Source organism: Salminus brasiliensis, chromosome 25 (genome assembly GCF_030463535.1).
Source record: "Salminus brasiliensis chromosome 25, fSalBra1.hap2, whole genome shotgun sequence".
NCBI classification, from domain to species: domain Eukaryota; kingdom Metazoa; phylum Chordata; class Actinopteri; order Characiformes; family Bryconidae; genus Salminus; species Salminus brasiliensis.
Genome location: NC_132902.1, coordinates 26,118,785 through 26,131,211, shown reverse-complemented (window position 1 = coordinate 26,131,211; position 12,427 = coordinate 26,118,785). Strand labels below are relative to the sequence as shown.

General features: G+C 44.6%; 1 protein-coding gene across 3 annotated transcripts in view; it reads right to left on the bottom strand.

Moving 5' to 3' along the window:
* The window catches only part of phkb (phosphorylase kinase, beta), a 124,863-nt gene that overhangs the window by 100,341 nt on the left and 12,095 nt on the right, over positions 1 to 12,427 (bottom strand). For all 3 annotated transcript variants that reach the window (XM_072671609.1, XM_072671608.1, XM_072671607.1), the window contains 3 exons: positions 12,220 to 12,319; positions 5,296 to 5,403; positions 2,577 to 2,657 (listed from right to left, as the gene is read on the bottom strand). In XM_072671609.1, coding sequence (XP_072527710.1) covers positions 2,577 to 2,657; positions 5,296 to 5,403; positions 12,220 to 12,319 — 289 coding nt within the window. The remainder of the gene's footprint in view (positions 1 to 2,576; positions 2,658 to 5,295; positions 5,404 to 12,219; positions 12,320 to 12,427) is intronic.

Sequence of the window (12,427 nt, the reverse complement as noted above, 5' to 3'; positions counted from 1 at the left end):
TATTAGAAACCCCTAACACAAACTTCTACACTGGCCACTTTATTAGAAACCCCTAACACAAACTTCTACACTGGCCACTTTATTAGAAACCCGTACCCTTGAACTTCTACACTGGCCACTTTATTAGAAACCCATAACACAAACTTCTACACTGGCCACTTTATTAGAAACCCGTACCCTTAAACTTCTACACTGGCCACTTTATTAGAAACCCGTACCCTTAAACTTCTACACTGGCCACTTTATTAGAAACCTGTACCCTTAAACTTCTACACTGGCCACTTTATTAGAAACCCATACCTCAAACCGCTACACTGGCCACTTTATTAGAAACCCATACTCTGATCTTCTACACTGGCCACTTTATTAGGAACACCTACCTTAAGCTTCTACACACCCGTCAGAGCTCAGTGCTAGGCGGAAAAGATAAAAACATTAAGCCAAGAGCAAACTGTGCATCAACAGATGGGCTTCAGTCTCCAGCAAGGTGGAGCTACACAGGAGAGGTTTCCAACAAATTGGCCAATATCCACAAACATACCCACAAACATACACTACACCCAGAGTAAGAGCCAATGTTCCTCTAATGAGATTACACACAAGCATTCACTGCGAGCCACCGGGCAGGAATAACCAACCAAATCTGCTATTTCCTTTCCATTTGTTCTACTATCTGTTTAATAAATGCATGGATTGCTTTGCTGATTTAACAGCCATGCTTTTTTAAATTGCGTTATGCAGCCCAGTGGGCACTGCTTAAACACGCCAATTAAGGTTTGCCTTGCAAAATAGCACGAAACCCCAAATAAAAGCGACACTGGCAGCGCGCTCGTGTTTATAAGGCCGGCTGGGTTTGTGCGGCGCTGCTGCCGGTACGGTAAACAAAGCACATGTAAACAGTAATTGCCTCTCAAACTCCACGGTGGAGAGGAACTCTCGTTTTGAAGATAAAGCCAAACACCACCGGATAAATAAAAGTTGCAATTATCCTATAGCCGACGCTCTGAGTAAATCTCCCGGAGAGCATGCGCCGGGAATGAAAGATGGAATTAATGAAGTCTTGCGGTTTCCACGAGGGCATCGGGGAGCGGGGAGCAAGAGATTAAACAACTATTACAGATACACACTCTAAAACTGGGCCTGGATCACCACTGCGACCTTCCACTTACTGACCTAATCTAACGCTAGCCTTGTTTAGATGCTCCTCTGAAAGCTTCTGAGGCTGAATGCTGTGGCAGGTGTTGCTGCACAGTAGAATAGTGCACCACCAGAAAATAGTAACGCCCCCTACAGCGAGTATTTAGAGATGTGGACGGTATCTCAAAATCAGGATGTGTCCAATCATTCTAGTACACAGCCAAATAACTTCATTAGAAACCCCTACCTTGTGCTTTCACTCTCTGGCCACTTTATTAGAAACCCCTACCTTGTGCTTTCACTCTCTGGCCACTTTATTAGAATCTCCTTTCTCAAAACCCTACATTGAGCTTCTACTCACCCGTCAGAGTTAAGTGCTAGGCTGAAATGAGCTCATTCCCTCATGTGCATTTAAGAGAGCCATAATGTGGGGGCGCTGTGGAGGCTCACTAAAAACAGGTGCAAACACCCCACCCCCCAAAAAAACAAGCCCACCAAAATGTTTGGCCAAGAGATGGCTGGTCCAAAAGCTCAGGTGTATATATATATATATATGGAATTGGAATGGTGTCAATGTGTCAAAAACTGCAGGACGAGTCACACAATGCAAATCCAGCAAGAAAAATCATTAGAATAAGAAAAAGAAAATGGAAAAATGATATAAATCAGATACAAATATAATATATAATATATAATATAATAAGTTAAATTATATAAGTTGAATAATATAGGAGATTCTAATGCATTGCAAATGAATCATTTGGAAAAGTCCACAAAGAACCAGACCTTAACAAACCATTTGCATTTCTTATAATAAGGGAGCTTATAAAAATAAATAAATAAATAAATAAATAAATAAATAAATACAAAATAAAAAAATTGCATTTGCCTGCCACCTGCACCCCATATAATAACCACTTGCATTATACTGTGACATCAACCCACCGTGCCGTTTTTATCAAGGTTACTGCAGTGTGAAACTGCCAGACTGCAACGCCCCCAGTGTTGACATCCTCAAAGCACTGGGGCTCGATGCGATACTGCGTTTAAACACTGGGCTGCTGTCAGGTAAAGGTGCAGGGGTTACAATGACAGCGTAGCTTTACATGGGATATCATCTCCGTGTGGTGTACTCCCCTGGGCGGACGCTTTAGGAACGAGCCCGTGGCCAAAACAGAGAGGCGGGGCAGTGGCAGCTGAGGAAAAGGCGGCATGTTGGCAGTAAAGCATGGTTTGCTGGCAGCAGTCACGTCCCCACTGACTATTCTTTTGCAGCTATTACAGTGTGTGACAATGGCTGGGCTGCAGCCACCAACACCATTACCCCACACACACACAGCTCCAATTTGTGCTGGAATGCCCGTGGGTCATCTTTCTATGGACGAGGGTGTTTCTCATAAACTGGAGAAGGGAGGGGAGGAGGGTCTTTCTTTCCGTACCTCATCAGTGTTGTAGATGATCTGGAGACCTGAACAAATCATCTCCACCAGGTAGAGGAGGAACAGAGACACGGCATCAATCTGCAATGGAGAGAGAGAGAGAGAGAGAGAGAGAGAGAGAGAGAGAGAGAGAGAGAGAGAGAGAGAGAGAGAGAGAGAGAGAGAGAGAGTCTGGTTAAAGTGGCAGAGTAATGGAAGCTTCCACCTACCCCTTAGCATGATGCTAACTGTAGGCACTGTAGGCATCACACACTCTCCTCAAACCGTGTTGCTTGAGTTATTGGACAAGATAATGGACACAATTCCAGTTTCCTGATTGCTATTGCTGTGGTGAGCTATGCTACACCATATGTCCAAATGTTTGTGGACACCCCTTCTAATGGACGCATTCATCCACTGTAACTTGTACACACTGCAGATATGCAGATCTGTACATGCTGCCTAATGCCAGGCGTGGGCTAGTAGAGGGGTATAAAGCCCCCCCCCCCCCCCCCCCCCCAGCAGCATTGAGGAGCTGTGGAGCAGTGGAAGAACTGTGCTATTTGGACAAAAGTATTGGGACACCTGCTCATTTAATTGTTTCCTCTGAAATCAAGGCTATTAAAAAGAGCTGATCCTGCTTCTGTTGGAGTAACTGTCTCTACTGTCCAGAAAAGAAGACTTTCTACTAGATTTTGGAGGAGGAGCATTGCTGTGAGGATTTGATTGCATTCAGCATTAGTAAGGACGTTGAATAGACGAACAGCACCCTACCTCATCATCCTCAACTCCCCCAACTCATCCCAAAAGTATTGGATGGGGCTTCACCACCACCATCATTCCAGAGAACACAGTTCTTCCACTGCTCCACAGCTCCTCAATGCTGGGGGGCTTTACACCCCTCTAGCCCACGCCTGACATTAGGCAGCATGGTGCCGATAGGGTCATGATGTTGACCTGCTCCAGAGAGTCCTATTCTATTGGCAGTACTACTTCTCTACAGGGACTAGAAAAGCTGTGTGTGTGCATTTGCACATCTGCACATCTGTCAGCGGAATGCATTCTTTAGAAGGGGTGTCCACAAACATTTGGACATGTAGTGTACATAAATAACAATGCTAACTGGTGGGGTATTCGCCTATATTTTACCGTTAGCTACATTAGCCTAATTGGCTAATTGACGATATTTGAAACATGATGAAGAACTTTGGTGATCAGACTCCCGCTTTAAGCACAGCTGTCCTCACATCTGCATTCACCGCATTCCTGATAAGTCTGTACAGGAAGCAGAAATGGAAGGATTTGAGTGTTGGGCATCAGAGCTAATCTGAAGCGGTTTCCCTGAACGCCTGCCCTTTCTCATACTTAAGTGATGCAGTCGTGCAGAATTGATTAGCGGTGGGTGTCAGTGCTGTACACATGCAGTAAACAGGCAGCCTGCCAATAGCGCTAAATTCACTGCAGCACTCAGTGGAGCTAATCTATAATATATAACGAGACGGGGCCGACCCGGAGAAACCACCTCCAGCAGACACGGAGTGAATCATTACCATCTCACTTATGCCATGACCTTTATCTAATCACTCTTTCTAAACATTTGGAGAAAAACTGCGTGACTGTACTAAGAGTAGATGCACTTAAAGTGTCCAAAAGTGTCCAGACACTCTTTCTAACGAGGGGGTGACCTCTATAGTGGTCTGTGAAAAGCACTGACCACTAAAACAGAATGCTCTGGAGACTCTAAGGACTCGAAGGTCACTGTTGAGGCCAATGCTGAGAGTGAGCTGGAGGGGTTTAAAGCCCCCCAGGATTGGGCTGAGGGGGTTCTCTGGAGTGATGACGACGACGATGATGATGATGATGATGATGGAGCTCCATTCAGTATCTTCGGGACGAGCTGAAGTGTCAGACCCAACAAATACTATCCTACATCTGTATCCGACCCCACTGATGCTCTTGTAGGGGCTGAATGCAATCAAATCCACTTCACAGCAATGTTTCAAAGCATATACACTGAGAAAATCATCTGAACTACATCGTAAATGCAGTCTAAATATCAAAGATGCCTCATTTTAAGACAGGTAAAACAGAATTGAGTAAGATTTCACCTGTTTCCAGACATTCTGTACAGGTAATTTTAAGTAATTAAGATTAATACTATTTAATTAATCTTCAGTGAATCAATCAGCGCTTAATTTTAAAGCAAGACAATTAATTACACATTAATTTCAATTTAATTTCATTTGATAAAATCACTTAAAACAAGTAAATCTAGAAATCATCTAGAAATAAGCAACTCTCTCAACTTCTATTTTTAAAATGACGTCAGAATGAGAACCATTAGATATGTAGATCAGATAAAGGCTATAACTGAAGCAAAGAGGGGGAGTAGTTCTAATTAAGGCTCAATTACATTACATTTCCATTACATTTATGGTATTTAGCTGACGCTCTTATCCAGAGCAACTTACAAGGTCACTCGTATTACAGAGGTGGGCCAGTGTGGTGGCGTTAGGAGTCTTGCCCAAGGACTCTTATTGGTGTAGCGCAGCAAAGTCACCCAGACCGGGAATCGAACCCCAGTCTTCCACATGGCGAGGTAGCTCACTGGCATGTGGTGGTGTTATCTGTTGTGCCACACCAACCACACAACTTCAATTATTACCCCTGATTCCAGAAGACCTGCTGAAGCAGCAGGTGTCCGCATACTTTTTTGGACACAAAGCAGTTGAGAAGGTACCTGCAGGTGGCTGTACTGCTCATACGGGTAGATCTCGTCTCCTGTGTGCACGTTGAACACTGAGTGCAGACATGTGTACGGACTCGGGTCCTGCTTGAACCGCTCCACCTGAGAGAGAAAGAGAGAGAGAGAGAGAGCAAGAGAGAGAGACAGAGAGAGAGAGAGAGAGAGAGAGAGAGAGAGAGAAAGAGAGAGAGAGAGAGAGAGAGAGAGCGCGAGAGAGAGAGAGAGAGAGAGAGAGAGAGAGAGAGAGAGAGAGAGAGAGAGAGAGAGAGAGAGAGAGCGAGAGAGAGAGAGCAAGAGAGCGAGAGAGAGAGAGAGAGAGAGAGAGAGAGAGAGGCTGCATATTAAATATGTATCTGAGGCTCGGTCTTACTGAGCTATCTGTTCTTTTAATCCTCAGTAAGGAAAGTGAGGGAGGAGCGGCTATTGATATTCCACACATCTCCACCTCCACCTCCACCTCCTCCTCCTCCTCCTCTTCCTCACACTGCAGTTAAACACCAGCAAACACACACACACTCACAGTCTGGAGTTCCTTGCTAGGCTGTGCACTGCAGCTGCAGTAGCTAACAGGTGCGGCTGGGTTTAGACTATTGGTCTAAATGTACCTGCACCTGCTTCATAATCGATAATCAAATCAATCCATCAATGCATTCAGCTACTTTAATAAGCACCTATTGCTGATACAGATGTGCAAATGCACACACACAGCTTGTCTAGTCCTTATAGAGCAATTCTGCCAATAGAATAGGACTCCCTGGAGCACATAATCAGTAATGGACCCATTGTCTCCATGCTGCCTAATGCCAGGCGTGGGCTAGAGGGGTATAAAGCCCCCCAGCATTGAGGAGCTGTGGAGCAGTGGAAGTGGAACTGTGTTCTCTGGAATGATGGTGGTGGTGGAGCTCCATCCAGTACTTTTGGGATGAGTTGTGGATAATAAGGTGGGGGGGTGGTGATTATCATCATCATCCTCCTCCTCCTCCAACATCCTGACCTCTAATCTTACCCTAACCCTAAACCTAACCCTCTTGTCGCTGAATGCAATCAAATCCTCACAGCAATGCTCCTCTGGTAGCAATGTAGTCAGTTACTCCAACAAAAGCAAGATCAACTCCTTGATTTTGAAAGAAACAATAAATGAGCAGGTGTCCCAATACTTTTGTCAATACAATGTAGCTTTGCCTTTCTCTCTCTCTCTGTCTCACGCACTGTGATGGCACTGTCCTACAACTTGTGCCCACCTGAAGCCCCCCCAGCCACAACATCCCAACCGGGGTGGACGTCTGTGCGTCCCCAGTGTCCTCTTTGTAGGAAACCAAAATAGGGTCACTGTAGCTTTTAAGCTCGCACGGCTTCTTAGCCACATCAGCCACACTGCCGCAGAATCGGCTGCTGAACACCAGAAGCCGGGTGGACTAGAGGCGATATTACAGCTGCTTACTCCGCAAAGACTATTTATAAACGCCACAGTCTTATCGGTTATGGCAGGTTTAGCCTTTCTGGACAGATGTCCTACATGTCTTTTTTAGTTAAAGGCTCCTTAAACAGACCAGACATCTCCACATATTCTGCTGATGTTTCCCTCAACAGTTAATCAGAGCGCATTAGAGCCTGGAGTTCTGAATCGTGCTTGCTGGAACATCCACTTGCGAGAGTGGACGGGCGTTCTCGGTCCAGACCATGCTCAGCCTCTATCTGTATTTAATTGGACTTCCAAAAATCTGCACAATCTGTTAAAGTTCTTCCCCCTAATGGTGATGAAGACACAGTTTTACCAGAGTTCTGAGAAGAGTCTGGCTCTAGAACCTGCTTGTAAAATATATTCATGGCGGAGGGATACATGCAGGGCGTCGTACGAACAAATAGAGGCACCAAATGCCACCGTTTTACCATATAACACTCAGAAGACACATATTTGTGTTGTAGTCAAGGCGACCTCTGGTTTTCATCACCACCAGTGTTTCAATACAATGAATCTAATGAATCTACACCGTATTGACAAAAGTATTGGGACACCTGCTCATTATTCATTGTTTCTTCTAAAATCAGGGGGATTAAAAGAGCTGATCTTGCTTTTTCCTGTTGGAGTAACTGTCTCTACTGTCCAGGGAAGAAGACTTTCTACTACATTTTGGAGGAGGAGCTTTGCTGTGAGGATTTGATTGTATTCAGCGCCAAGAGCATTAGAGAGGTCAGGATGTTGGATGATGCAAAAGTGATGAAAAGTGATTATTAACCCTAATAATCAATTAATTATGATAAAATATAGTGTTTCACAGGCTAAAGCATACCAACAGCCCAGATAAACGGCTCTAAATGACGTGCAAATGTAAACACACATATCAGAGAACCCCCCCTGCCTTTATCAGTGCCCCCCCCCACAAAACCCTGCGTTAGGCCAGGCTTAAGTGGCTCAGTGACTGACTGTCCACTACACACTGCCGCTCAAATCGGTGTCACCTTTCCATACGGATGGCAACACACACACACACACACACACACACACACACACACACACACACACACACACACACACACACACACCCCTCTAGCATATTTAAAGTGTTAAAAATAAGTGGCCCATTTTTGCACTCTCTTCTCTCTGTCTGTCACTTTTTCTCTCCCTCTCTCTCTTTCTCTCTCTCTGGGTCATGTAAGGCATCCCTCTGTCCCAGATACATCCTGCTCCACCTTTTTAATTCCTCACTCCTGTCAGCAGGCTGTTTAACAGCAGGTCCGATCTCACCGCAGGTCTAAATCCCTCGCTCGCGGGAGCAGAGGTGAAAAAAGAGGGATAAAGACACCTGCACGGCAGAGAGGTGACATTCCCAACACCTGTTCATCACCACTGTCTGCAGCAAAGTTAAACCAGTGAAGCAAGAAAATTAAAGACACTTGGACCAGTGGTCACCACGTCATTATTATTATTATTATTATTATTATTATTAGCATTATTATTAGCATTATTATTAGCATTATTATTGGTTTGGGTATAACCTATAATTGGGTATATAAAAACATTTGCTTACATACACTGAGCTAGACTACCATGTCAGCATATACACAGTTTCTCTTGATATTATCAATGCAATTATAAATGCATCAATTAATTGTTTTCGGTTAATTATCATAGAAATCAATTATTCTGTTCTATAAATTCGTTTGCATTGCCATGACAACAACACGCATCTGTTCAGGTACAGCGTCCCTGAGAAAATGAGAAACTCGAGTTGTTTGTTTGCCGCTTATTGTCATATTTATCATGTTTTGAGTATTTTAAGTGTTTGTGAGATTTTTTGCTTTGTCTTATTAAATTACTTTTTATTAAATATTATACATCCATGAATTGAATTACAGTCATGACAACAGGGTTCCTAGAGAACCTCAAGGCTGAAGGTTCAGCACACTTATATAACAATGACTCATTATTTTGAATAAATTGCATTTTAATAAAATGAACATACACTACATGTCCAAATGTTTGTGGACACCCCTTCATCTGACACAAATGAGCAGTGTTTAGTCCCTGTAGTAGACAAGTACTGCCAGTAGAATAGAATAGGACTCTCTGGAGCAGATAAACATGCTGAAGCTATTGGCACCATGCTGCCTAATGCCAGGCGTGGCCTGTAGGGGGGTCTAAAGCCCCCCCAGCATTGACATGACATGACGTAACGAGACAAGACAACTACATTCACCATTACTGTTTGGTAATGGTGGAATTAGGCCTTTAACTCATCTGTGCAGTGAACACACACACACACACACACACACACACACACACACACACACACTAGTGAGCTAACACACACAGTGACAGCTTGCAGAGTCTGGGTCAAACCCACAACCCTGTCCTCAATAGCCCTGTGCTCTAACCACTGAGCCACCACTGTCCCCATGAGCTGTGGAGCAGTGGGTGTGGACTGTTCTCTCTGGAATGATGGTGGTGCTCCTTTTAGGCAGTTGGGGATGGATGAGGTGGGGTGATGATCATCATCCATCACCCTGACCTCACTAACCCTCTTGTCCTGACTTCAATCAAATCCTCACAGCAATGCTCCTCCAAAATCTAAAATCCCTGGACAGTAGAGACAGTTACTCCAACAAAAACAGGATCAGCTCTTTTTAATCCTCTTAATTTCAGCAGAAATAATGAATAATGAGCAGGTGTCCTAATACTTTTGTCCATATAGTGTGGTTGAGATTTCCAACCCAGACAGTTCTGGGCTGAGTTCAGCTTGCATCCTTCGGCCTGGGCGCGAGCGGTCCTCTGGACTATCCGGCGTTTTTAAGTGCACCTGAGAAGCGGATGATCTAACGCTAACCAGCTAGCAGAAGCACTTAGCCGCTGCCTTAAAAAGCTGCCATGTTCTTTGTGAGCGGCAGAGACAGATGCTAATGAGCGCTGCACTGTGTAATTAACTGTATAAACGGTGCATTCTAATTAAGACATGGAAAAGCTTTCTCCCAAATTAGGTCTTGGCGGTCAGGAGTAAATGAAACGGAACAATTTCAAAGGAAAAAAGTGGCTTGATTACACAGAGCTGTGTGTGTGTGTGTGTGTGTGTGTGTGAGAGAGAGGAGAATAGTTAGCGCCTAAGGAACACTTGCTATATTGTATAGGCTTGTAATTAAGAATTATTTTAACAAGCGCAGTACGCATGGTGTACGCAGCTCTGAACGTGTGTGTTTTGTTCTTTAGCAGGCTTATTAGCCTAATGCTTCATAAAGAAAGCACTACCCCCAGCAGGACTGGTGGGGTTCAACTGCTGACTAATCCCAAAGCCTGATCATTACACCCAGTACAACCTCAAGGGGAAGCATGCCTAATGACTCTAGTCCTCTTTACCTCTCTTTTTCTACTGGACTATGGTCCAGTATCTCCACAGTGACAGTTACTGATCATTAAAGGTGGACTTAAGAGGGTTAAGGTTAAAGTTAAAGGTTAGGGGATAGGGTTAGGGGATAGGGGATAGGGTTAGGGGATAGGGTTAGGGTTAGTGCATAGGGTTAGTGCATAGGGTTAGGGTTAGGGGATAGGGTTAGGGATAGGATTAGGGTTAGGGTTGCGGTTAGGGTTGCGGTTAGGGTTGCGGTTAGGGTTAGGGGATAGGATTAGGGTTAGGGTTAGGGGATAGGGTTAAGGTTAGGGTTACTGATCATTAAAGGTGGGCCTGTGTGTGTGTGTGCGTGTGTGTGTGTGTATTTTTTTAATTGGGTTTTCCCAATAATTTGACCCCTCTCTCATCATGATAGAACTACATAACACAAAGTATGATTGCTATGAGCTTCCTTTCGAACCTCAGACCTCCGATGGTTGCTTGGCACTAACAGCCATTGTTCCATAGCAATGCCTTTGCAGCAAACATACATGCCATAGCAACACCTTAGCAACCCAGCCGGCATGGTCATGTGGGGCTGGGGCAACAACATTGACTAGGTGGGTTCCAGGTGGGCATGGGTTCTGAGTGGGTTTGTACATATGTTTTATTACGGGGACCCAGCTGGGATTCCCCAAATGTGCACCATCGTTACAGCCCACCTTAATCTCACATGGGGCCAAAATGTCCAACCCAGATGGGGCCCATGTTCAACCCAACCTGGTCCCATTACTGACCATGGTGGGACCCTGATGTGCATCATTGATGGGCAACATGGAACCCATGGACAAAACTGGAACTGCAGTCTCTAGTTACAGACAGCAGTTCCACCGATCAGCCATATCATTAAAACCACCTGCCTAATATTAAGTAGGTCACCCGCAAAGGTGCCGCCAAAACTGCTCTGAGCCTTCAAGCCCTGCACCCTTCAAGACAAGTCCTGTAGGTTGTGAGGTGAGGTGGGACACCCATGAGCAACAATGAGCTCTGGGCACCCATGACCCTGGCGCTGGTTCACCGGTCAGAGCTCTTTTGGTAGGTAGTGACCACTGCATACTGGGAACACCCCACAAGACCTGCCTAATGTTCTGGAGATAATGTTCTGACCCAGTTGATTATCTAGAACATCACAGTTTGGTTCTTCTACACCTTTAAGAACTGACTGTTCACTCACTGCCTAATATATAGATTCACCCCTTGACAGACAGGAGCCACTGGACCCAGATCATCAGTGTTCTTCACTTCATCCGTCAGTGGTTTTATTGTTATGGCTGATTGGTGTATATACTGTAATATATAGTGTAATTTCACAGAGATAAGTGTGATAGTGTGGGAGGTAAACCTGCTTGTTAAAACATTAAAACATGATTCCAAATAATAGTGTTTTTTGATTCCTTAATGAATTTCAGTAAAACTACCTCCCACTATTAAACGAGCTCCACTTAATTACAAAATATATCAGTGCACCATATGGGTTTTCCATTAATTACTGTCAGTGAGGTGCACCAAAGAAACCCCCATGTGCTCACCAAACAGTACGACTACTAATTAAACGCAGAATTTGCAATTAAAGCCATTTCAACTCAATACGGACTTCTTTTAACAAGGTATATTAAATATTTTGGACTCACTGAAACACTTCAAACACCCCCCGCCGACCAGCAGACTGGGCAGGGAGCCCGCGCAGATTTTAACACAACACTGAACGCATTCACAAAAGCACAACGGAGTATAAAGGAACATATGCAGCAACCTGCTTATCTTCACATGCTTCTAATTTTAAGGGGCCTTTAATCAGACACATGGTCCCACCAAGCTCCTACTGTCTGAGCTCAGAACAGCCGAGCAGAGCGGCGCTTATTCACCAGGACTGGAGTAGAACAATAGGCAACAGCCACTGCTGTCAAAATGAAAGTGATAAATGATAACGGCACTAATCCATTCCTGAAGCTGTTACACAATACACACATACACACTTTATCTCTCTCTCTCACACACACACACACACACACACACACACACACACATATATACTCACCTTGTCAGACTGCCGCATGTAGCAGTAGAGGATGCCCCGCATGCACTTGATGGCCGAATGCTCCAGCTCATGTGTACGGCCCATGTCATCATCGATACGTCTGCACAACAGCAAAGAATTTTATTTTTTTGCTGATATAGACCCCATCCATACACATATACACCCATACCCATTTAAAGTGCATCCTTCTGCCCATACCCATCCCTTT